The 26,444-nt window shown below is 38.1% G+C and overlaps 1 protein-coding gene across 2 annotated transcripts; it reads right to left on the bottom strand.

Moving 5' to 3' along the window:
- Nucleotides 1-76: 76 nt before the first annotated feature.
- On the bottom strand, nt 77-21,023 carry wdfy2 (WD repeat and FYVE domain containing 2). 2 transcript variants are annotated; one of them, XM_032567512.1, is made up of 12 exons: nt 20,665-21,021; nt 17,611-17,678; nt 15,534-15,607; nt 13,688-13,742; nt 12,442-12,592; nt 9,831-9,943; nt 8,121-8,247; nt 7,844-7,949; nt 5,829-5,930; nt 4,031-4,161; nt 3,792-3,900; nt 77-2,657 (listed from the first exon to the last, which is right to left on the bottom strand). In XM_032567512.1, the coding sequence occupies exons 1-12, from the start codon at nt 20,799-20,801 to the stop codon at nt 2,628-2,630; spliced, it is 1,203 nt and encodes a 400-aa protein (XP_032423403.1). In that variant the 5' UTR covers nt 20,802-21,021; the 3' UTR covers nt 77-2,627. The 2 variants fall into 2 exon arrangements, with proteins under 2 accessions (XP_032423403.1, XP_032423404.1); XM_032567513.1 differs by lacking the exons at nt 3,792-3,900; nt 4,031-4,161 and having other exon boundaries at nt 20,665-21,023.
- Between the last annotated feature and the right edge of the window lie 5,421 nt (nt 21,024-26,444).

Below are 26,444 nucleotides of genomic sequence, written 5' to 3'. Positions count from 1 at the left end.
GAAAAAAGTGTGAAGCAATAGAAATAACTGCAGCTTTCAATATCAGTTGGCAAATACATGACTTGGACATGACGGATGAGGGTAAATACTTTTTGTTTTAATTGATCGTCTATACACAGTGTTACATTCACAAAAACTCTGAAATTCAACCATTTTTTTCCCCTCTTTCCTGCAACAAAAAGTCAAAGAACTGGCCTTAAATAAACTTTATCTGCTCTGGAGTTTAAAAGCAACAAAAATCAAGAAGTTTTAATCTAGCTCTGTTTCTCGTGTGTGGTCAAGTTTGCGAAATAGAAGATCCATTCTGTTGACTCTGTATATTTTACGTCAGTTTGCATCGTTAAGAATCACACTTTGTTGATTTAGTTTGCAAGTATGTATTAGTTCACAGGAAGTGGTCGAGGAGATGAACTAAAAACACGAGAAGACGACTGCTCCATATTGTTATCGCTAACAGATCATACAACTTTGTTTTCAGATCCATAATCAATAATCTTTGGAAGAAGCTCAGAGGGATTAGAGCTGACTGTCAAGCAGTCATCACAAAAGCACGCAAAAAATTTAGGAGAAATCGATGATTTTCTGCCTCGTGATTCCAGTGCATCAACAATAAAGCCGACATACACAGCTGAAAAACAACAATTTAAACCGTTTTGTAGCGACATTTTTACGCTGTGGTTCATTTCTGAAATGCCACAGCATCTAGCTGTGTTGATATGTGCTTCTGTACATGTTTCATATATGACACAAACATTTAGAATAAATAACCTCGAGAAAATGCTGACAAGCAATTGACAGGACATAGACGATGTTGTTACACAGCGCGGTCCGAGTCACCGATCGCACATCAGGAGGCTCATCGGTATCCGCCGTCATCGCCTGGAACTTTAACTGGTTTTAAATCCAGAACCAAACTGATTCCGTGAAGCGCCCTGTGTGTTTCTGAAATGGACAATGCTGCACTTGTGCAACACAAACAAACCATTATTCTGGCAGCCGCACTTTAACATCAGAGGAAAGCTGATCAAATTTCTTGCATTGGTTTAAGAAGTTGGGCTGGACTTATTCCATTATATTATTTTTTTTTACGGAATTACTCAAGCAGAGCTAAACTTTGACTAAGCGCCTTGTGAGAAAATAAATAAGGGTTCCCACAATGCATCAGGCCATCTAGCAGTGATGTCATCTGGCTTGTGATACAAAGCATAATTTTATTTTATGAGGCAATTCAATTTATTTTGTAGGGAGTGGAGATCTATCGCTACGTTGACTGATGGCTCTCTGCTCAGGGTGGCATAACAGGGGACCGGCACAAACGTTCAAAAATAAGAAAAAGAAAAGGTTGTGTCCTGTCAATGTTATGAAACGTAAGAAAATAATTCCAACGAATTATTCCAAAATTAAAGGGTTTTTTTTAAAGGAATTTGGACTGCATTTAATCTTCACTACCTCTAAAATAATTAAACTTGAATTACTCAGCACCAAACAGATGATTTAAAGAGCGCACAGGATTCAAAAGAACCGCCACCAAGTAAACATAAACATAAACATAGACTATGACCCGACTGAATGAACTGTTCAGTAGTTAAGAGTCACTGAACCAGGATAACTGGAAGAAAATGTTCACGCAGCAACCATTTTCACTAGATTATTTCACAAAATTAACTCAAAGAAGCTGAATTAAAGTGACAAGCTGGCCTAATGCTACTTCCTTTATCACTTCCAAACCTGCATCGGCTGATATTTATGGACTCAAAGTCAATTACTGTTCAGAAGAGACCAAAACATTCGTCATCCAGAGTTTGGTAGGGTTAAAAAAAACCATGCTGCTGTAGTTTATTACCGCTACTTTGAGTTATGCTTTGGTTAATGTTTCAGACATGTTGTTGGAAGTTAACTGTCTGAAATATAACATTACGTAAAGATGTTACATGAAATGTTCATCAATTACCTTTAACGGGAAAAGTAATTAAATAAAAAAGCAGGTTGAAAAATCTTTTAGACCAGACTATAATTATGAATTTCCAGGTGGCTGTTTATGACCTTCATGAATACAATATGTAATAGGGAGAAAACCTTTACTAGTCAAAAAAAAAAAAAAAAAAAGAGATGTAACAGGAACAAAACAAATTTAGCCTCTAGAAGGTGTCATAATAATCCAGGCCTGAATTCCTCCTGATGGTATTTTTTGTTTAGATAATTTTTTTTAAAATCGTATTGATGTGAAAAATGCGATTACGCCGATGATTTAGTATCCAACAAACAAGTCTGATGACTTTTAGCTCCTCCAATCTTCAAATGGAATGAAATTTATGAAAAGTACATAAGATTTTAAATTTCTTACAAGGTTAAATGCCAGAAAGTATCCCAGAGTGCAAGCATGATTACTCCAGATATCAAGCAAGGACCAACCAGTCTGTGACCTCGTGTTGAGCAAGACGTTGCACCGTTCTCAGGCTTCTCTCGGGCCGGCCGTGTCGTCGCTGTGAGAGAACGCAACAACCCAGGCTTTCTTGCTAAATGGCGGTTAAATATTATCCAGGTGACACGGATGCTGTTCCCTCTTCCTCATCAAAGTGCGACTGGTCACAGTTAGCCGTAAAGGCTGCCCCCGTGTCCACGGAAACTCACGACACCACAGGAGTCATGTCCCATATCTGCAAAAAAAATTAAAAATACAAGAAAAACTTCTGTTTAAATAAGGGCAGCCATCATGATCGGCCAAGTTAGAGGCTAAGAAGAAACTGAAGAATAAAAGGGTTTAGAGTGTGAGAGAAATATACTATATATTTTCAATTGAATTAAAAGAAAAAGTATATGATCACAAACAACCTTCTGGAAACACATTTCTAGAGCTTCAGAGAGAAACGTGAATTCTCATCCATAAAACGGTCTGCAGTCTTTTTAAAGCTTATCTCTTTAATTTTGTTAACACTGAACAGACTCTCATGTTCACCACAGAATCAGGCCTGAACTCCGACTGCTGTTTCTATTGTGGACGGATTGTGGAACAAACAAATCTATTTAAAATGAGGCACAAGCGCTTGAATTTACTGTTGATTTTCTCAAAATAAAGCATACAGGTAAAAAATAGACATAAGTAAAATTAGCATATGTGTCCTTTATCAATTTGCAGATCAAGCCCATTACTTTTTTGGGGGGGGTAGGGAACCAATAAGCTTCTAACATAACTCTGGCTTTGATATTTTACATATTTACAGAAAACATTTTTTTTATATCTTAAAAGCAAACTGTATGCATTTTTTTGTTCAGTTCTTGCTTAATTACTGCTCTGGGTAATTTGTTCTTTCAGAAAATTACATGGTTTTAGAGTCTATATACTCTGCTTAACGATTAATCGATTACTAAATTAGTTGAGAATTATTTCCGACATCAATTAATCATGATTAATACAAATAATCATTTTTATATCGTTATTCCAAGAGGGCAATAGCTTGAATGAATGAAGCACAACTGTACTGAAAACGAACACTACAACTTCTGTTGGAGTGACAATATGCAGCCAGAATTATGTCTGAATTTGCAGATGTATTTTCGAATCAAATGGTCAAAAATTATTTACATAAGCCCAGGATCAATATGACATTTAAACTGCATTAGCACTTTTTTAAATTATTATTTTTGCTCCAACTTTGACATTTTAAATGTGCCTTCTTCGCTTTTGAGCAACTCGTAAGAAATTATGGGTTCAGTTTCTTGAGCATCTGTCGCCCCCTGGTGTCCGAACCCACGAACTACAACGTCGAAAACTCGTCATCTCCGGTGCAGACCTTGACGACCTTATCCGTGCCGGAGGTGAGCAGGTTTCCCGTGGTGGGCTCGTAGTGCATGTAAACAATGTTGTGCTTGCTGTCGTGGAAGGTGGCAGTGGGAGCTCGACTGAAACACACACACACACACACACACACGAGGGGAGAAGAGGCAGAGACGTCAGCGTGAGAGCGCCAGGGGAACGCCGGGAGCACAAAGGGACCGTATACGGCACCGACAGAGGCTGATTGTGACTCACTCTTCGTCGGTGATGGACTCGTGGCAGCTGTCACACACCCGCACCTCAAACTCGAAGCCCATGAGGGGGATGGTGGAGCGCTTGGACGAACATTTGCCGCACACGGCCTGGCCACACTTCCTGCAGTGGTGCTGAGGAAAACATGTGAGGCTAAGTATGCAATTTATGAAGGCCCTCATTTCCTATTAGTGAGGCAAAGAATAAAGCCAATCGTTGCCTTTGGACCTTCCATAACGGTTCTTAAAAACTCTGGTTAAAAATAGTAAAAAGAAAAAAAAATATCAACTAATGCTTTAATTAACAATGTAATAACAGAAGCTGTTTTTTTTCATGCAATAAATAGATTTTTCAAAACCAAATACTATTTTGAATAGCCATGATATTGTTTTAGATTTATATTTTCTTTGTCATTAAGTTTGATACGATGGACTTTTTTCGAATTTTATTTTTCATAAATTTCAACATCCCACCAAAGAAAACATAAAAAAATAAATAAAGTTGTATGTATTTACTGTATTTTAAAATCTAGAAACAGAAATAAAATGTGGTTCTATAAAAATGACAAATGTCCTGAAGTACAGTTTTTTTTTTGTTGCTATTTTGTTCATGGTCTTGTGACATTTGCAGCTCTAAACAATTCCTAATTAGCTGGGATTAAAAGCAAACATGGCTCTTAGGATTGTAAAAGTTACAGATATAAAGTCTCCAAGTTGAATGTTTTGCAAGAAGCTTTTTGTAGATTTACAATCACCTCTTACATGTGCAATGTGTCAGACTGATTAGGAGCATACAGTATATCTGCCTTAGGGAAATAAGAGCTTTGCCTATTACAACACGAACCCCACAGATAGAAAGTCAAACAGCGGGGAAGTCGAATGGTCGCCCGGCCAACCAGGGCAGGTGTTCATAAAAGATGCAACATTTATGTAAACTGAACGCTGGAGGAGCGGAGACTGCGGGAGAAATGCAGTTTGTTTGCAAAAACACAACATTTTACCAGGTATTTTTCATCTACTTTCTACTATAAATATCTGAGCACACTTGAAATAAGACTAAACTAACTTACAAGTAACTTTTCATAAAGATATAAAGGCTTGTTTTAAGTAAATAACTCCTTAATATTGATGAAAAAGTACTAGTTGTAAGTCTGCCAATGGAACGAGACATTTTTCCGAGTACATAATCTGCAAATGGAACTAGTACTTTTGGTGTAAACACTCCTGTTAAGAAGGCATTTGTGATGTAAAAAAAACAATCATTAGACATTTCAAATGTTTTGTACAATTCAGATGGAAATCAAATCTAGCAGAAGTTCTCCAAGTCTACTGGATTCAAAGTACATCAGATTGGACTTTGCAAAACCCATTGTTTATTCTACGAATCCATTGTTTTGGAGATTTGGGTGAAACTACCAAACTTCGGTTGGACATACTTAAACCTTTGACCCATTTTGACAAGGAAAAACAACAATAAATTGCCAAAAGCCACCAATATTATGTTGTTAGCTCTTTCTGCAGCACTTGGGAAAACTTTGCCACTTTGTCCAAGAACCCTGAACACAACAAGAACACACTTAAAGGAGTAACCACAACACAAAGCCGTTTCTGAGAAGCTGGCAATAAAAGAGCCACAGGATGTTTTCTCAGCAATAGCGTGGCAGAAGTGAAGGGGTCTAGGAATGTTTTCTCTGGAATAACGGGAGGGATAAGTTCACGCACGGCAGCTCGAGCAGAAAGAGAGGTTTTTCCCGCCTGATGATGAAAGCTAAGGGAGTTTTGGTTCAGGCAGCGTGACGTACCTGTCGCAGGCCGATCTTCTTACTGTCCCACATCTGTTTGAAGTTCCAGAAGAAAGGCTGCTCACACTTCTGACAGGAGTCGCTGTCCAGCCACTCTGGAGTCTGCACACAAGCATAATGCAAAATTACAGCTTCAATTACAGGCATGCGCTCAGAAAATGCTAATTGAATGCCCTGATTGGTGAACAGCCAATTCCGTTGAGCGACCTTAGCTATTTCAGCTGTGCATTAAAAAATACCAGAGAAAGCACAATTTTGATAGAATACGCTCAGAGTAGTCATGAACAAAAACCGGGGCAAAAATATATATATACATTCACATTTGATTAAAAATGAAAAAAGAAAAAAATATATTTATCTGTAAAATGTTTTACCCAGAACTCAAGTGGCATAATTTTAGCTTCACCTGGTTTACATTCTCTTAAAAAAATTATTTAGCACAATTTGCTATCCAATTATTACTAAGCAGCTACTCTTTTCCCACGCTTTGAACCATGCGGCTTTTAGCCCGGTGCGGCTTTTCTGTGGATTTTTCCTCAACCACCAGGGGGCTCTTCAGCAGGAAGTGAATCATTGGAAGTCAAAATTGGAAATCAAAGAAGAAAGCGCCGATTTTCATTTAGAACAAGCAAATGCTAGGAGCAGGCACGATATAGAAATGTTTTCAAACTCATATGATGCCGCTTTTAAATTGAAGGCTGTCGATCTGGCAGGACTGGAGGGAAATAGAGCCGCTGCACGTAAACTCTGCATGAACGAAACCATGGTTCGGCGTTGGAGACGCAGGGTTGGGTACTGAATAGCAGATTTATTAGGACGCAGCCATCTGCTGCTCTCTGCTGTGTCCTTATGGAAAACCGAGAGCGGCGGAGATACCAGCGGCTTATAGCCCTGTGCGGCTCTTACATGAACGTTTCCAGTTGTTTTTTGGGGGGGTTTTTTCAAAAAATGTGTAGTTGCGGCTTATAGTATAGTGCGCTCTACAGTCTGGAAAATACAGTAATTGGTCATTCAAAGAAATAGTAAACAGATCAGCCCTATACTGTACTGATGTTAAGTGAAGCAGTTAGAAGTATTTGTTTAGCTGAGGATGCGTCCTTTACTACAAGTGATCAAGTGTTCGCTGAAGCATTGCTGCTATTGCATTTCACACAATATATGTTGTAAAATGTTTATTTTCCTTTTTTTAAAAAAGACTTCAATTATTTATTTGCATCTCTTTATGCATTTCTAACACTATAAAAATGGCTTAAGGTGTTAATTGAAAAATATGCAGAATGAGCCAGTTTTTTTTATCCGATTAATCGATAGAATAATCGATTACTAAAACAATTGTTAGTTGCAGCCGTAGCCCGAAGCAAAATTCACATCGGTTTGGAGATCCCTATCCAGGTAGTGCCGCCTCTTTCACCACAAATGAAATGAAAACCTGTCCTCGGTAACTTCAGTCTTCCTAAAACCCCCAAAATCACTTCAAGCTGAAGTTATCGGGGGCTTTTTATTGAGCCTCGAACATTTTGTGTGACTGTTGTTGTGAAACCAGGCCACTGAGTCTTTTTCCTCTGCTGTAGGTCTTCACGCTGTAAATTGCCAGCTTTGCCCCGACTCCAGATCTGTGTGTATCCCACAAACATGAGAGCGGCACTCAGCCAGATGTGTCAAGTGACTCTCATAAACAAAGTAAATCAGCAAAAAACATTGGACTTTGGTTTAACCTTTGCAAAACACTGATCCAGCAGCGGCAGTGAAAATACTTTGTATTCCAGCCGCGAGTGTTTCTCTGCTGGAGAAGATGCTGTTTCAGAGCAGAGCAGACAGAGTTCGGGCAAAACACAGAGGTAAAAATGTGGGTCTGATTAAATAAAGACAAAACTAGGTCCCAGCTAATGGTGTGGAGACCAGTGGAACAAAACAGGAAAACAAAGAACGCTCCTCCGTGGCAGCGGCTGAACTGATTCTCTTTAGAACGATTTGGTGCACTGAGTCGACTGCGATGTCAGAGATTACACGCTCACCTCTTGCCGAGTCACGTCCATGTTCCAGATGACGATGCTGCCATCTGAGCTGCAGGAGATGAGCTGGCGGGTGTGTGAGGCATAGCACAGGCCCTGGACTTTGTCACTGACAACAATTCACACACACACACACACAAAAAACTAATCTTAAATGAGTCAACGAAAGCTAACGTTGGGCTTCGCACCGTCTAAACCTGCTTCAAAACTTTTGTATATAAAAGCCAAGAACAAAGTCAGAGCTAATTGGTTTGTCCTGCTGAAGATGTGCGTTTCCTACTTGTGTCCCTGCAGTTCGATGGCAGTGCCTTTCCTCCCTCCGATGTCCCACATGATGATCGAGTGGTCAGAGCTGCCGGAAAACAGCACCCGCTGAGCCGGGTCCCAACACAGAGCTGTCACATTACCTGCCACGCAAAGACAAGTACATGAAATAAATCCTCCTGTTTTTTTAAAAGTTTTTTTTGTTGTTGTTGTTTTCGTTTTTTCTTTTGTCATTTCTGCTGCTTGGAGCAGTATTTTGATTTGATGGTTAGTATTTGTTGATTTTTTTTTTTTGCATGCAGTCAGTCCCACATACACAAATACTTATAAATGGTCAAAATTTGACTTTGAACATACTCATGCATACATAAATACACATAAAACAACCTGCAAAAACTGTAGAAAAGGACTTCAGGTGGCATTATTTGAACTGATAGTCTTCTTGTCTAAATGTAATGACTATGAAAAAGTTATGGCAAACTATTTTAGGACTACAGTCCGAACATGTGCAACATTTCGTAAGCAAAAAAAAGGATGAACCATCAGCTTTCCGAACCAATACATATACTGTCATTCCCATATTTTTTACCTAAATAAGCTAGCAGCTAGCTTGTTTATTTGCTACCCAGGATTCCTGAAGGTTTCACCAACTCAAATTTAAGATTCCAAGAATGACTGTAGAATCTAATGGGTTGGCAGTAGATGTGGTCCAGTGGCGAAGACGAAAGCTGCTCAGCCAACTGGCGTTAAATTTGCACAATAGATGCAAAAAAGCTGACTAACAAGCTTTGTAGCTAGCTGTCACTAATAACTACCGGTAGCTGCTAATATCCCCTTGCTAGCTACATTGCTAGCAAGGGGATATTAGCAGCTACAGTATTTACTGGTAGCAAACCAGACAAACTTCTGAAAAAGTCCTGCAGGAAAAAGAAAAACTACACAAAATATACTAGATTAAATAGTCCCACCACAACAAAGTAATTTAAGACCTGTGATTAATGAATTTAAGACCAACTTACATTTTTATGAATTTAAGTGACTATAAGGCCTTAATTTTAGGCATGTCCACATAAAACCTTTTCAGGTCGCACAGACAACCTGTTAAAGGTTATTTTAGTAAAATCATACCGGACGCAGTTTTTTATTTTTATTTATAGAGTCAGATTTCCTGTTTATAAATGTCGTGGAAAAAACTTTTTTTTTTGTCTACTTACAGTTTAACACTCACTGGAAATGTTCAACCTTTATTCTGATTCACTTAAATGCATTGGTAAGCTATGAGGCTGAACCAATTTAGTATAACCAACGACATTGACTGGTTTATAATCTCTTCACATCGGCCGTCACGAAGGCTCATCTCCGCCACTTTCTCAGTTTGCACCATGAGGTTTTAATCAGAATCAGATAAGGTCTGTGTCGCTGAGCGCATCACCAAGCCGTCCTTCCTGCAGATAAGTTAAATAAAACCCCCTCTGATCTGTGGCAGGATGTTTTCTTTTTTTTTTTTCTTGCTCACCAAACCTGTTTTACATTGATTAAATAAGAAAATAATTGAATTTTCTCATAGGAATTTGCATTAACATATACTTATACTAATAGCTTACTCCCGGCTATTAGACATTTTTACTTAGCTATTTGTTACAGTCATTTCATTTTATAATAGCTTAAGTTTTTATAATACAAAACAAAGGAACCGAGTGTGTGTGGGTGTATTCGTGTGATGTACCTGTGTGTCCTTTGAAGGTGGTAACCAGGCTGCAGCTGTCCTGCTCCAGCTTCAGGATGGTCACCTGACCAGACTGGTCCCCTACAAAGGCGTGCCTGGTCTCTACATCGAACCTGGTCAACGGTTAAGAAACAATTCACCGAACAAACAAATGTTGATTGTAATTAATGAGCGCCGCGTTTTACTGAAAAGTCGGCACCAAATGTGTCAGCTGCTGCATGTGATGTTTAAGTGAAAGGTGTTTTCGGAGGTTTGTCTCAGGCTGCGGGCAATGTTTACCCTCCCCAACCTGTTGGCCTGACGAGATCACCACGAGACTCAATCATTGCCACATGGCTGCAGAAAGGAGGAAGTAAAAAAACAGGCAAATTTCCTATGACAATGTTCAACCAAAAAAAAAAAAATAGACATTTGATTTTGCCTTGCCAGAGATTCTGTATAGGATTTAAATCTTTAACTCGTGAATATGTTTTTATTTGAACCATTCCCTTGTAGCTCCGCCAATGTTTTTAGAGTTTTCTTCCACGATTCTTCTATATTTAGCTTCTGCCTACGAACTGTCACCAGCTTCCTTACCCTAGCTGAAAAATAACATCCCCCCCACCGGATGATGCTGTCACAACCATGTTTTAGCATGTTTTTTTTTTCTCTGCACCACATGTTTTTAATGTTGGCTAAAAAAACAAAGCTAAGTTTGGGTCTTGACAAACCAGAAACTTCCTTCAGCGTTCCCTGCACCGTTCATGACAAACTGCAACCCAGCTTTCTTCTAGCCACTCTTCCTTAAAGTCTACATTTGTTAAAGATCTGGGTTCTTCAACCATCTGTAGTAATTAAAAGAAATAAACAAAAGCAAATAAAAAAAAAAGGTTTTCAGTTTGCATACTGGATTACAAGACAAATGCCAGTTTGGCTCATAATTTATGTGCTTTATTTTTTTTTTAAAAATGAATAAATTCCCGATTTTTCCAGGCTCAAGTTTCAAGTTTTTTCAGACATTTGAGTGGAAAGAAAATGATTTACCTAGTTGTGTTTTACAATCTGTACGGTCAATATATTATGAAACTGAGGTTTCGGATCCAGCATGGTGGTAAAGGTCACTGCTTAATTTAATGTCTCTTGACAAGTTAAATCTGTTCCACTTTAGAATCCATCACATTTAGATTTCCCAAAACTGCATTAATCTGTAAAATCAGATTTGTATATTTGTAAAAAGAAAAACAAAACAAAACAAAAAATATATATATATACTGTATATCCTCAAGAAGTCGAGGATGCAATTTGTAAATCAAAATTACAGAAAAATAAATAAAAAAATTACGGTCTGTTTTTTTCTTTCAAAACATATGTTTAGCTTTCACATTTGAAAATTATACAATTACAACCCAAAACATACAAATGAAAGAAATGCAAATTAAACAAGTTTCTGAAAACAGCAGCAGCTCAAGATATTAAAAACTGATTTCACAGGAACCTCTAAAAAAAATTATGTTGACATGTTTCAATTCACAGCTAAATGATCCAAATGAAATGTAAATCAAAATTAAGATCTGCTCTACTCTGTAGAAATTCAGATTTGTTTTCTTTTAGATGACACAATAAGAGATCAAATGTGGAAAGTGGGACTTGTTTTCCTATTGATTTTTTTTCTATACTTAAAATAGTCCAGCTGTAGAAAATGTAAAACAATAAATAAGTAAATAAACTCCAGACTTTCCCAGACATCATTGGAACCCTGTAGTCTAATGTTTATTATTCCTTTTCACTGCCATCGTTTCTTGTAAAGAAAAAAAAAGTGTATAAAAGACTATAATAAATACCTGCATCATCATATACATACTGTGGTTAGTTTTTTATAGACATGGATGCATGCCGTTACAATGCAAACTCCATCTTTGAATAGAGTCTCCTTATGCAGTTGCACGTATTTCATGGGATGTGGGTTTGATGATTCTTAGTGCCCATTAAAATCATTCAACATTTTGCTTAATTGACCTTAGAGACCTACATGTGATTTTTCTTTATTTATAAGCCACTAAAGTCCTGCTAAACAGCAGCATCTGCCTGGAAAACAAATTCATCCTCACATTAACACCATCAATGTGAGTTTAATACCGACTGGCAGCAAACATCACACCCACTTACTTTCACCACGCCATCACAGCCTCCAAAATAAAAATAAAAAAAGTCTCCGCCAGTTCCACGCGCCGCCACCGAGCCGAGGCAGGATATCATCGCTGCGATGACCCGGCGGCGGGTTCATTTGTATGGATCAGTGTTACTGCCGAGCACTCGCAGCCTTTCATCTGCCCATTACAGAAAACCACTCAGACCGTTTCCTTGACAGCAGCATGACTGATTCTTATTGTTAGTCCTTTCCATTAGCACAAACCCACTGGAAGTTAATCTCAACTGCCCTGTTTTTTTTTCTCTTCTTCTAATTGCTCCGTTCTTAAATTAGAACAGGCTTTCACAATTATAGACGTTTATTTATTTATTTTTTTACCAAATTCAAAGCACTTCGTTTGAATGTTCGCCGTGCCGTCTCTGCAGAGCGAGGTGACCTGCAGACGACGATAACAGGGACGGGTGGAGGAGTATTGAAGGATACTGCAGACCTGAGACCCAGGCCGCGGTGCGATACGTCCCCAGCTGCTGGCCGCTCTCCGAGCAGTGCCAGGTGAAGTTTCTGTCCTGGCCGGTGCTTAGCAGCCACTCCATCTCCAACACAAAGAGCACCACCGCCACTCTGCCCTGATGGGCTGCAGGCAGAGAAAGCAGGCGAAAATGATCTGGTTAAGACTCAATCGATCAGCGTTACGACACAGGAGCCTCCGTTTGGAGTGAATTATAATCAGGAAGGAATTGTGAACACAGAGAATAAAAGACACGAGAAGCTGAAATAACACTGCGTAGCATTATAATATTATAACATGCCATATAAAAGTGCAGTAAAACACGATTATTAGGTTCAAAACCCAAGAAATGAAAGCATCTTGATCCGATGACAGATGGCATATTTACAGATTTATAGACTGCCAAAAAGTATTCGTGCCTCTTCGCACTGTGTTTTGCTACAAATACAAGCTTCAATATTCAGTTGGATGTTACTAGTGGGGAGACGTGATTCAAATTTTAATTGAATTCATTGGAGTTTCTGTATTTAATTAATAGCAGTTGACCACATTTTAAACTAAATCCGTATAGCAACAAAATAAATACAATTGTAAATTCAAAAACCGTGTTTGCTGCTAAATTAGACGAATGAGCTCGACAACAAAGACTTTATTGTTTGCAATATGTTATTTAGGTTATTCAACCGTTAGATTGATAAAAAGCACTATTAAACGTTCAAGTGTTTCTGGAACGTCTGTGCACTCATGTAACTTCGTTGTAGAAAAATCCTTCTTTAAAAAGGTGAACTCTGGACGCTGGCGCTGGTTGCGAACGCCCCTTGTGCGTCAGATTTACGGGCGTACCAGAAACGTGTGAATACAAAGGTTCTGGCCTAAACCTTTGCTTGTAAAAAAAAAACAAAAAACAAACCCTTCACTCGACTCTGCATTTCCAAATAAGATGTCTAAAATGCTTTTTATTTTATTTTTTCCACTCATCAATTACAAACCAGTTTGTCACATAAATTCCTCATAAAATACTTAGACGTTTGTGACAAAATGTGGAAAAGTTCAAAGGGGTGTGTATATTTTTACAATGTACTGTAGGAATATAGGAATGTATGTTCAGGTCTTCTGAGGTTAAACATATTACTTTCTGTTTTTACAAACTCCCGGTTTGCCTCAAAATATGAGAAATAACCGACTTTGTTCCACAGACAAATAAAAAGCGTCACGTCTCACCCTGGTATGTGAGCGCCGGGGTCATTTTGTTGTAGTCCTCTGACAGAATAAACTCCTGAAAGATAGAAAACCGAGAGAAATGTTTGCACCCAACGAGGTCAATGATAAAAATGACCAAGAGAAACAGAACACGAGGCGAAAAGTAAACACCATTTCATCAAAACATGACTGCGGAGGACTGGAGAACCTGCAGGCTACTACAGAAAGAAACAAGTTGTTCTGCACGACGGCTTCCTCTGAGGCAACAATTATATTTAAAACCCTTGTGGGAGCTTTTTAGATTTCAGGCTCTGAGATTAAAATCTGCAACGTGCTGTTGTGGCCTCGTCTGATTTTTCTGTGGAGTTTTCTCATTCCAAAACAAAATGCCAAACGGCAAAAATCAAACCCAATAACGACGCTTTGCATCAAGCTTATTTTGTCACAAGGACCACAATCTTTGGTGCTCCAGTTTGAGTCATTTCATATATTAACATACAAAGCAAAGCAACTGCAGTCTAGTACATATTGTAAAATAAAAATATAGTGGGAAGTACTGGGAAAAATAAGGTCTTACTTGAAAGATACTTTAAAACTTTGATCCACGCTAGTGATTTTGGGGAAATTGAAGATCAGACTGACCTTTAAAATAATGCACATAATATTACACAAAAGCCAAGTCAGGAATGGTTTAAGGAAGTAACATAAACAGTACTTTCTGTTAAGGAACAGACAAAGCCCCCTTCACACAGGATTAAGACCGCTCCATGGTCTTCAGAATCTCCCAAGACCTGGATCTGGTCAAACCTGGACAACCTGCCATCGCTATAAATGCCAGCGAGACCCAGTCGTGCTTTCAGAAATCAAATAGTTTTATCCCAGCTGTTTTTATTGAATTTCTAACCCGAAAATGTCACCATGGGCTGAATACTGTCTTAATATCTGCTGGATTTTCCTATTTTAGTTGGGAGATTTCTGTACCGCTACCATCAGTTTCAGCTTAAAGAAGGACACACCAATAATCAGTGGGAATATCAACAGTCAGAATGTATTGAACACACAGAATATGACATTTATTTTTCACTGTTCATTGCTCAAACTCAGGTTGTACTGCTGCTAATGTATGTAAACCTACACATGTATTACACATTGAGGTACAACTGTATTTTAAACGTTAGCTTATGAGATGACACTTATGCTTTTTTTTAATTCTCCTAATCCTTAAATATGACTCCAGAACTTTGTTTTTACATCATGACTAGCACATTTTGCATTTGAACTGCAGCCTGAAAAGCTCATAGCCTCCCTGAGTCAACTTGTGTATGCACAATTTGGAGGTGTGCGCTCCTCTCCACAGCTGGCAGACCTGTTTTGACAGATGCCAACCTCAATCTACAGCAGTTGTGGGTCGCAACGCCCAGAGCAGCTGTGCAGCAGTTTCCATGATTTTTTATTTCCTTGCAGGAAGCACATTGTGGATGAGTTGCCAGCAGATATTTGACCCAGATATGCCATCCCATCCCCACATTAAAGAACCCCGACAATCTCATCAAAGAAGATTTCTGCGCACACCGTCGGGGATTTGTTGCACTCCATCTTTCATAAAGAGGAAAAAACTGGGTTCCTAATCGCCAGAAGATCTACCTGAGATCCTGTTCGCATGCTGGTTGCTCTCAAATGCAACAGTGCAGTGCTAAGTGCTCCAGCTCATTCATGTGCAACTTTATTTCTCCCTCTCTTTAACATTTTTCCCCCCCATAAACTGATATTGTATACTTGAGGTGCTTTTACTGCCTGAACAAGATGGAAAGCAGCTGACTTGAGTCATCAGCTGAGGAAGGAGAGAGTCTCAAAAGATTTTACTTACACAGATACTTCCTGTATCCATACCTACAGATATCCTCCTGGTTTCTGGGTTAAAGGACATACAGGAACATGAGGCTGCAAAAAAAAATGAAAGAAGAAAGTCTGTTTTAAGTCAAAATTATGTAAAATAACTTAAAACATTATGAGAGGGAGGTTCTTGTAGCAGAGTCTGAAGTCCTACCACTTTGACTATAAAACAGATGCAAAGATCAACTTTTCTTTAGCTTCGAGCTGCGTTTAACAGGCTCACTCATTGGTCTTGAGTTCCACTATTAAGTGTGGGTCATGTGACTATAAGTAAACAAAGTTTGCCTAACAAATGCAGAAGCACAAGACAGAACCAGAAAAAAAAAAGGTGACAAATGTCAAATAAAAATGCAGAAACAGTTCAGATAAAACAAGGAGAAGAATAAAAGAGTTAATTGTGACCTAAAGGTAAAAAAAAAAATACAAACAGGTTATCTCCGATTCTGTTCAAAAACTACAGCTTTACTGGCAGCATTAACCGAGCGTGACCCAGATCTTCTGCGGCAGAGTGCTGTGGAAATCACACCAGTCGTTTTATGCGTCTTGTAAGGCTCTGAAGCTACCGCAAGAGTTAAGGTTAAGGTTAACTTAGCATCTGAAAAAGCCACAAAAACGTTTCAACCTCCAGCGATGAAAACAATCTGAACTTAAAAACAGCAGCTCTGTTTATAAAGTTCATTTTTATTTTGTGTCAGGAATTTGGACACAAAGCTGCTCACTTCCCCCTCCCCCAGGTTTGCACTTATTTTTATATATACTCTTTGAGTCTTATAAATTGTTATTAGTTAAATAATGTTACATAGATTGATTAATAGGTAACTGAAGCCTGCTACTGATCACACACTACAGTCTGTGAAGTTTACGTTTATTGCGAAGCCATTTTGGGTTTTAGTAGTTTGTGTTTGAAATGCTGCAGAATAAGTAAATGGTCAAAGTAAAAAAATAAATAAAAACAAAAGAAGCATTAAAAAATGTTCATACATACACCCCCAAATTCAGTGTATTTTGCATTAACTCCACGTGGCAGATTGAACGTGTGAGATCTGTGAATAAAAGTAGAAATAAATCTGCAAATGTGCAAACACACACGTTGGTGCGTAGGACATATGCGACGTTCTGCAAAACAGATCCACACTCCCTGAACATGTTCACATTTTGTTTAGTGAAAAACATAAACTTGAATGCATTTCAGTGAGACCGCATATGTAAATAGTGCATGTTTTTAAGTTTAAAGGATAATAATAAGTTACTTGCATTCAGCTCCATCTTTTATATTTTTGCCGTGTTCTTCCAATGCTTCCTTTCAATTGTTCTTTTCTTGTTTTGAGCTGCATTTAGCCAGACGTTAAATTCCACACAGCTGAACTCTATTTACTACCAGGGAGACTTTTAGAAGTATTCATGTTGAATTTTATTTAGAGGTATGGAAAAAAAATGCCCAGCCCCCTTTTGTTTTTTAATAAAAGTAATTTAAAAAACCAGAGTTGATTTTCTTTCCTCTTCTCAATTATGTATTGGTTTGTGTTGCTCTATTGCATGAGTTTATCAAGGGGAAAAAAAGACATTTGGGGTTGTAACAAGAGGATGATGAAAGGCAAGAAATCATTTAACTGTAATAAAGTTGGGTAAATTCATATTTTAAGTCCGATTTAACAATGCAAACGTCCGCGGTTGGCGTGTGAAACATGGATTCCTGTGTCAGTAAACGAAAACGCTTCACATTTGCAGCCTCTGCCGTTGTCGGCGGCAGATCTTGCTGATTGTTACGTTGGATTTCCTTCAGCCGCACAGCTGGAGGAAAACGAGGGCAAACTGTCACAAACGGGCGAAGCTGCCGCACAAAGAGGAAGAACATTAAAAACTCCTGCAGGAACTCTGATTTCTGTCAGGACGTGAAATCTGCAAACTTAAAAAAAAAAAAAGGGATTCCTTATGACCATCAGTAGCAACTTGGCTCAAAGTGTTATTTCTATTATTTTTACTGAGCCAATCAGATTGTGAAAACGGGATAAGAAGCAGTGCAGACATGAGTACAGACAGGGGAAACTTACATGGCATGGTGTGGTAAACACTTGGCCAGTACTGGCCGCTGTCCCTCTTCAGCCAAACTCGGATTGTTCTGTGAAGACAGAAGCGTCTCATTAAGTCTAAGGTGAGGTAAATTATTGATAGATACTAATCTATCCACCAGGTCGGTGCTAAAAAGTTAGACCCGAATACACCCGGCCAGCTCCACAGGAAATAAACTTCAGTTTCACATCTCCTTCGTTCCTGAGAAAAGGGGAAAAACACAAGTGACCGGACTCTAAAGCTCTCACTTTGATTTAAAAAAAAAAAAAAAAAAAGATGTTAAACTAGGGTAAAATCATTTCCATCTATGCATTTGCTAGAACAAAACATTTTTATACCAAATCTAAATGAATTAACCCACCGTATTTTACAGATAATTCTACAGGCTTGAATAAAAAGCAACTGAACTTCCTCCTGTCTCATCCAAAAGCCTCCATCACTTCTCTGCCAAACCCTTTCAGGAGAGAGTTTACGTATTTAATAAAGCAAAAAACGAGCCTCCGGTGGTCTTCTGCTATAGCGTCAATGATGACGAAGGAATTCAATTCCTTAAGTCAAAGGCTAAATTGACTATACATCCCGTAAAGGAATTCATTCTGTGTTTGTGAAGAGCTCCACTTTAAACCTTGGCTTTAAAGAGAATAAACATACTTGGAATTTGTTGGAATGTATTTTATACGTGAATTTCTAAAAATGTTTTAGTTTTTGAAAATAGCAAAATAAATAAATAAATAAATGGATTCATAAACACAAGTCAGAATTTAGTGTGTAGTCACTTGTTTTTACATGAAGAGGAGTCAGATGAGGATGGTTTTTTTCCTCTCGTGCACACACAGACGTATTTTTGCTCATTTATCGCGGCAGAAATCCTTGACTAACTAATATTAAAGGAAAGTTCAGGAGGATTGTGCTAGACAGAGCAGGTTCGGTTAATCGACCAAGTCCTCCCTCTCTTTAGAAATTACTTGGTTCCTTTGATGAAATAGGAAGCCTCTTCTTATCTTGCCACCTCATTGTTTTCCCTACCGTTAACGACATGGTATTATGCTGCAGAAAGACACAAAAGCAAGCTCAGATCATTTTTTTTCTAATTTGGAGAAATTGTAGAAATCAACGGGATATTTAGATAATTAAGCTGAATATAAATGATCAAATTCCACCTTTTTGAGTCTACTGTGATTTATTTTAGGAATTCAGTGGCTTTTTTTTTTTTTTTTTACCTTTGGTGTCCGTATAATGACTAGTACTCATTGTTGAAATGGAACCGAAATCTAAAATGAACAAAAATAAAATATCAAATCATACTCAGACATTAGCCAAAGATTTTAATATGGTAATCTGGCATTTGTGTTGTTCCTTTTTTTAAATGCCACACACAACGTGTTTACATGCAACCGAAGCTCACTCCATTGCATGTAGCCACTTGTGTTTATATGATCTTTTTATTGGAGTTGGCCAGTTATTGGGGTTCACTGCAACACCTCTTTTAATTCTCGTGTAAAGTTAAGGTAGCATATATTAGACTTTGAATATGTAACCTTAAGAATCTGGGACTGATATACCCTACTGTTGTTTTGTTTTTTTTCTTTTGACACAGCTGGGAAATCTAGAAAAGAGGTGTGAAAAATTCCTAAAATAAATCCATCTTTTTCTGCTGAGACATTATTTCACGGTGGTAAATTTAGAAAATGACCATTTTTAAACGAGTAGTCAGTCAGAGGGGGGAAAAGAAAATTATGTTAGGGAAAAAAAATGTAACAAAATCCTTGGTGGAGCATAAGGTACCATTAAGCTTAGCATTTGTATTAAGGTTAATGTAACCCCAAGGGAAAAAAGCTAACAAATTAAGATACCTACAACTGGAACAGATGTGTAGGAAGAATAATGGGTTAAAACTAAATAACAGAAACTAAAAACACAGTTAAAGTTGCTAAATTTTTAGATGCAACGTTCCAGTTATTGATCTTAATCAGCCAAAAGGGCAAAAAAATAAAATAAAATAAACACGTACACAAAAAAATGTTTATGTTTTGAGATTTTAGCAACTTCTAATTCATTGACTTTCTGTTTCCCTGGTATATAAATATGGTGCAAAAATGTGGCCGTCGTCTTTAAGACGCCGGCAACCATGGTGGATGAGAAAGAAAGCCTACCTTAGTAATAATGGAGCAAACGGTGGCTTCTTTCTGTCATCAGCTCTCCATAGCAACCATTAGATGCCAAATTGTTTTGCATGGGAGGCATGACAAGAAGAAGTCATTTCTGATCTACCATCATAAACATAAACATATGAAACTTTTTTTTTAAAAAACAACAAAAAGAACTATAGGATTTCACCTGGAACAGGTTGGTTTGGTGTGAAAATAAAAGATAAACATGGGCAAAAACCTTCCTCTCTGTTAAATACAGTGATGTGGACCTCCTACTCTTCCAAAAAAAAAAAAGCCTGGGCAGCTTTAGAGTACCTTGCACCACAAACTCTTTGAAAAACAAGAATATCGTAAATCCAAAAACATATAGGCCAAATCTGCATAAAATAGTTCAGCAAACACCTTCTTCCTTCTTCCATGATCATCTAGTACCCAAACAGACATGAAACGTGGGAGTGAGCTGACCCAGGATGATCTGTAGAGACAGTGTAAAAATGAATGGTCAAAGATCCCTCTCTCTGTATGCTCAAACCTTGTGAAGTGTTACAGAAGCAAAGTGCTGCGCTACTGGCAAAAGGGTGCTGTACAAAGCCTTGACAGCAGGGGTGCTGATAATATTTCAATGAAGATTTTTACACTGTTTTTTTTTTTCTCTCACTGAATAAATGTACTGAAATTAAATATTAGTGTGATATTATGCTACTGTAATAAAGAATGATTTTAAGGGCACTCCGCACATCTTGCATTACTGTTTTGAAGACATATGAACATGTGACGACAAATAGCTTTATGCTTAACAGGAAAAAAGAGTCAATGTGAAGGTAAAATAACCTCAGATTTATATTAAAGGTTATTAGGCAGCCACCGTGTGGCGCAGAGACCTACCGGTCCTCAGAAACGCTGATCACCCCGTCTTCTTTAGGGATGATCGCCGCCGCGGTCACAACCTCCTGGAAAGCCTCGATTTTACTCAGCAGGCACGGCTTCCTAGCCTGCGGACGAGGCTGGATTTCGGCCGCCATGGTGGAGCAGTGTGGTGCACGGACCTCCGCCTCCCCACCCCCCGGTCTCAGGGAAACATAACCCGCCGCAGTCTCCCACGCCAGAGCCTCGGTGGAGAAGCTGCTACATGTACCTGTCAGGGAAAACCGATACGGTGTTGTGACTTCTGTGAGAGGTTCGGCCAAGTCAGCTGACAAACATCTCACCGCCCATAGCCTCTCTCCCTCTCACACGCGCACCTCATTTCCGGTCGACAAAATAAAACGTCCGCTCTTAGCCTCTGGTTAAATTTTCAAAGTAAAAGCTTCGTTTTTGAAGGCTCTTAGGCAAACATGCAGCAGTAGATTAATGGCTCTTAAATTGTCGTGCGAATTATTTTCAAGGTGAATGGAAATTAATACTTCTGGTAAAGAGGAAAACGATTATCAATGAGGCGCGAACGCTCGCAGGTATGCTGTATTTCATTTACCTGCAATTTCAATCTTGCATTTCTGAAAATTATTGTAGAAAAAATATGGATTAATCAACTGCTAAAGTGTACAGTCCACTTCCCTCTGTATGAATATGAGCAATGATTCAATTTAAACAAATGTAATTTATAAAGCACTTATATTACTACTGGCAAAATGTAATTAACCTAAAGTACTTACCAAAATAAGACTCAAAAGTAACAATCACCACAACAAAAATAACAAAACACAATTCATAAAAAGTGACAGTACTCGCAAAAAACACAAGACAATAAATCATATATTATCACTAAGATGTTGCATCATGAAACAAACATCAAACTGGTGTCATTAAAAGACTTTATTATTATTATTATTATTATTATTATTATTGTTATTATTATTATATTTTTTTTTTTTTTTGTCCAAATAATTCTGTATCACTAACTTGTGTTTCAGTGGTGGATCTGCAGATTTTTTTTACTTAAGGTTCCAGCAGGGGACAGAGTTTATTGTCACACCAAAGGTTTACTTTCAGACCTGATGTCATGCATCCAGGTTATTTGCCTGAACCATGAGTGACATGAAGCAACACTTATTCAAGTGGTTTTCTTTTGGTTTGTTTGTCTTTTCTTTTTCCGCAATCAGCTTTGTCCAATGTTTTACACAAATAGTAAAAGGTCCAAAGGTTTAAATTTATATATTTGTATAACATCTAAAACCTTTCAAAACTCATTTCTATGGTGTATCTACTGGTATTATTTGCTCCGTCATTCTGTGCACTTACAAGAAACGGAAACAGGTCACAACATCCCAACCATATTTTTCGTGAAGTGAAACTATTTTGCATTTTCTGAGGTTGTGTGTGAAAACTCTAACTCGGCTAATTGGACCAAATACTGTTCTTTTGTTAAGTTGCTTGTAACAAAGCATTAACTAGCCTAGAGTAACAGCTAATGTGCCAAAACATTTGTTTTCCTTTGAGATATTCTACCCCGAAACATTAGCTTGACAAAAATATTGAAGGTAACACAAAGAATTTACTAATATTGTGTTTCAAAATGCTTTCGATGAGGTTGTAAGTCACTAGTCCACTCTGTATACGCAACTATATACAATACATTAAAATGATGGAAGAAAAAAATTTTAATATGTTTGGTTATTTTGGGACTTCACAAACTCATCCAAGTACATAACTTAATTACTTAAGAAAAATAATAGTAGTAAAACTCTAAAATACTTTCAAGTACTAAAAAAACAGTTGATTAGCTAATAATTAACTTGAGAGTTGTCATTAACCCAACAATGTTACATAAAACGAAAACAGAAATAGTTCTCGCAAGTGGTCTGAAAAAACGGGAGGAAGTGCAAATACTTCCGTTCATAAACTGACGGGAATTTCAAAATAAAAGCCCAACCTTGGAACCGATGGCAATAAATGATTTCTGGAGTTTGTCTGTTTTTAGGCAGTCTTAACCTACAAAATATTACTATGAGGTTTTTTTTGGGGGGCGGGGGGGTTAACAAAGAAGTAACTCTTAACTTGACGGGTTCTTGGACAAGATAGTCAACTCGAAAAATGTATTTAACTTTTCAAATAACGGTACCTTTAATGAATTAAGTGTCCAAAACTGAATTTATACATCTATATTTATATTGTTTTCTTTAATTAACTTGGTATATTTTTAGGTTGTGTGACTTCACGTCCCTACGGAAATAACTTTAATGTGAAAAACTTGTCAGTGGCACACCGGAAAGCGGATTGTGTATTCTGAGTGTTACAGCAAACAAGAGGAAACTGTCCGTCCTTCTATGTACGATCGCAGAGCCGCCGGATGGTTTCGGCTTGTTTTTGCGGAAGTGATCATTTTTCCACCATGCTATATTGTGTACATTGTTTGGCACACTGTCCTATTGGTGTCTCGCAGCTTTGAAAGTGGTTCATTAACAGAATGAAGCATGACACTGTAGAGATTAACTGGAACAATTTGGGTTAATTTGTCGAGACATTCTGCAAGATCTGACATGAATGTCTGCAAACAGTCGTTTATTTCTATAAAAAATAAGAAAAAGAAAAAGAAAGATAACAGACACACACACTGGGGGTCTATTATTTAGCTAGCTGAAGACAGAGGGGAAACATCTCAGAGCTGGAGGGTGTGTGTGCGTGTGTGTGCATGTCAATCTCTTTTCCCCGAGACTGTTCAGATGAACCTGTTTCCCATCTTTATTTGGTTATCACACAAGAGCAAAGTGCTAAAGAAGTAGTTTTCCTGTGCGGTGAACACAAGCCGACGCCAACATGTAAACAATATGGTTATTTAACAATCTCTTTGTCATCAATTGTCTCTCGTTTAGTCTTCAAGGCAGCGGCGTAGGAAGCGGGGGGGACGGGGGGGACATGTCCCCCCCAATATTGAAGCCAGGTGGATATGTCCCCCCCAAAAAATTGTACCGCAAAATATTGAATTTTGACATTTTTTTAACTAGCGTGCTTTTATTTTGAAGGCGCAGCATCGCGTTACGTCACGGTACTCCCCCTCCCCTCTCTGAACTGCTGAGTGAGCACTCAGAAGGGAGGGAAACAGGACACAGAAGTCAGAAACTTGCGAATGAGGTAAAATGGTCTGTCGGGAATGCTGCTATGAATATTGCTTATTTATAACGTCTTGTTGTCAGTTCACTTTCATATATAGGAACTGAATCTTTTTGGTTTAATCATCTTAGTCTTGGGATGATCACTCATCCAATATTTAACTGCTAACTTTCTCTAGACGTTTGCTACGCTAGCCAAAATGTCTTTTTTTTATATATATATATCTCATTTCAGTACAATGCCACCACCAACTAAAAGGCTGAAACAGCAGCAGGACTTACTCAGCTTTTTTAAAAAGAGTAACGTCAGTGTGAGTAACAGTCACACAACACAAGGGCAACACCTGTGTTGCCCTTGTGTTGAAATTAGCCCGGTCTGGGCGTGCGTTTTACGAGGATTTTTTATTTTTTGCGTGGTTTTGCTTCGCTGAAATGGACAGATATTATACCTGCCGCGCTCCTGATCGTTAGTTAAAACCACAGGGAGAGTTAATTTTAATTCTTAGCAGCGGCTAACCAACAAATTAACTTCTGCACCTTTATTTCCTCAAATAAACTGCTGGCTCCTCTTTTTAGACTATAAATAGATTAACACAACATTGACAACTCTGTAGTTTTCTCTGTTCTGTACTGCAAACTGGAATTAAAGGCGCCATTTCTACCAAAGGTCTGGACAGACTGGCGACCTGTCTAGGGTGTACCCCACACCAGAACCTCCCGACCCCACTAAGGGACAAGGGTGTACAGAAAATGGAAGGATAGATGGATTTCTACCAAAGGTTTAGAATGCGTTTTTGAACCAGATGCTTCAAAGCGCCCTGTCCATAATTCTTCAACACACTGTCAGCTCCCTGTCAGAAAGACTTTAGTTCAGAGTCCATAAGATAATACTCTGAAAGGATTTTAATGGATTTATTTTATTTGCCTCTGCGATTAACTCTGCGCGTAAAGTCTGTAATGTGACAAATAAAATGTTTTGTTTGATTTAAAATTGGCCATGTTAGGCTCAAGAGCTGTACCTCATTTCTGAAACCATCTCATATGTTTAGGAGCAACAATGCAGGGACAGCACAAAGGAGACAGGAAAAGGAGAGGATAGTGCAAACGGGCTAGAGGCAGGAAGTCAGAGTGAGGGAGAGACAGGAGTGGAGCAACAGGTAAGATAGAGTAACTCATACGAGTAGATACTTCATGAGAGTCCACAAAAAAAGTTGAAAATTTTAATCTTTTGCTTGTAGTAAGTGTAGTTCAGGGGCATTGAGTGACATTGTAACTTTTCCTTCTAGGGAGTTCAGACTAGGGACACACAGCTGAGAGACTCTGAAGTCAGTGGACAGAGAACAGAGCCAAATCAGCCACATCCAAAATTCATAGACCCTCAAGCTCTAGCCAACAGAACTTTACATTTCCAAGGAAAGTGGTACAAGGAATTTCCCTGGCTACATTATGATGCAGTGAAAAATGGCATTTTGTGTTTTTATTGCATGGCAATTTACCAGGACAAACTCACACCATTTGGTGCAAAATCCGAACCCGCCTTTATCACTTCTGGATTTAAAAATTGGAAATTTGTACATAAAGATAAACTTGATTTACTGGACAAGAAGTCAGTTTGCAAGCAATTTGTGGCTGCAAATGAAAGGCGGAAAAAACATTTTGGCTCTTTTGCCTAAGCCAGTGTTTGCCATCCTTTTATGTTTCCGGCACATTTTTGGCGAATTATAAATGCATGGCTGTAAAGTGCAATTGTTCAGAAGCACAGAGGTGTTGATCTCTACCTAGGGTTATGTGGCCTATAATCTCTGTGCTAACTGCTTTTCCAACAGTTAAAGCACACTGTAGTCAGTGAGTTAAAAAGCTTGTCTATTAAATGTGTATTTATTGTTGGTAAATATTTCTTCATTTTTGATTTGGTTTAATTAGTCATACAGTTCGACAAACTGAATAAGCATATTTTGATTGATTTTCTTTTCTTCTTTTACTTAATGTTAAAAGTGTGAATAATTTGTTCACTACATTGTCTGTGAGGGCTCTTTCATCTCAGAATTTTGTTTAATCAAAGAGATGGTTCTATGGTCAGTCAACCTATATAAATTCATTTTTGACCATTATTGCAAGTTTGACAAAATAAAACATATCAAACTTTGCACTTGTGTGGCCTACTGAATTGTTTTTAATCCAACTGAAATATTTGATTTTCTAGTGTGTATGCGGACACTAAATATGCCAAGGGCTGAAGCCCTTGAAAGACATCTCCCTTTGCTTAATAAAAGACTCCAGTCATTTTGTTTGGTGATATGCTCACATCTTATGAACAAATGCATTATGTAAATTTTAAATGCATTATTTTTGCAAGACACAATTTATAAAGGAATAAAGTAAAAGATTAAATAGCCTTTTTTTTAAGTAGCGTACTTAAGATATATTTCTGTTGAATATTTACGAATCTCAGATTTCCGACATGTGTCCCCCCCAATTGTAAACTTATTCCTACGCCCCTGCTTCAAGGGTTGTCTTTCACGTTGGCCCACGCCCGAACATAAGATGAAGTAAATGTTGTTTATATAATCTGCTCTCGGGGTAAACACGGGTCACTGCTGGCTGATATTACGTCAAAAT

Source organism: Xiphophorus hellerii, chromosome 7 (genome assembly GCF_003331165.1).
Source record: "Xiphophorus hellerii strain 12219 chromosome 7, Xiphophorus_hellerii-4.1, whole genome shotgun sequence".
In the NCBI taxonomy this organism is placed as follows: domain Eukaryota; kingdom Metazoa; phylum Chordata; class Actinopteri; order Cyprinodontiformes; family Poeciliidae; genus Xiphophorus; species Xiphophorus hellerii.
This window is presented reverse-complemented; position numbering and strand designations above follow the sequence as displayed.

Coding starts and splice junctions, on each gene's coding strand:
- wdfy2 (XM_032567512.1), bottom strand. CDS start 20,801: ATGGCGGCCGAAATCCAGCCTCGTCCGCAGGCTAGGAAGCCGTGCCTG. Junction 13,743..15,533: donor TGGATACAGGAAGTATCTGT/GTAAGTAAAATC, acceptor TCTATCTTTCAG/GAGTTTATTCTGTCAGAGGA. Junction 8,248..9,830: donor CACCTTCAAAGGACACACAG/GTACATCACACG, acceptor TTTGCGTGGCAG/GTAATGTGACAGCTCTGTGT.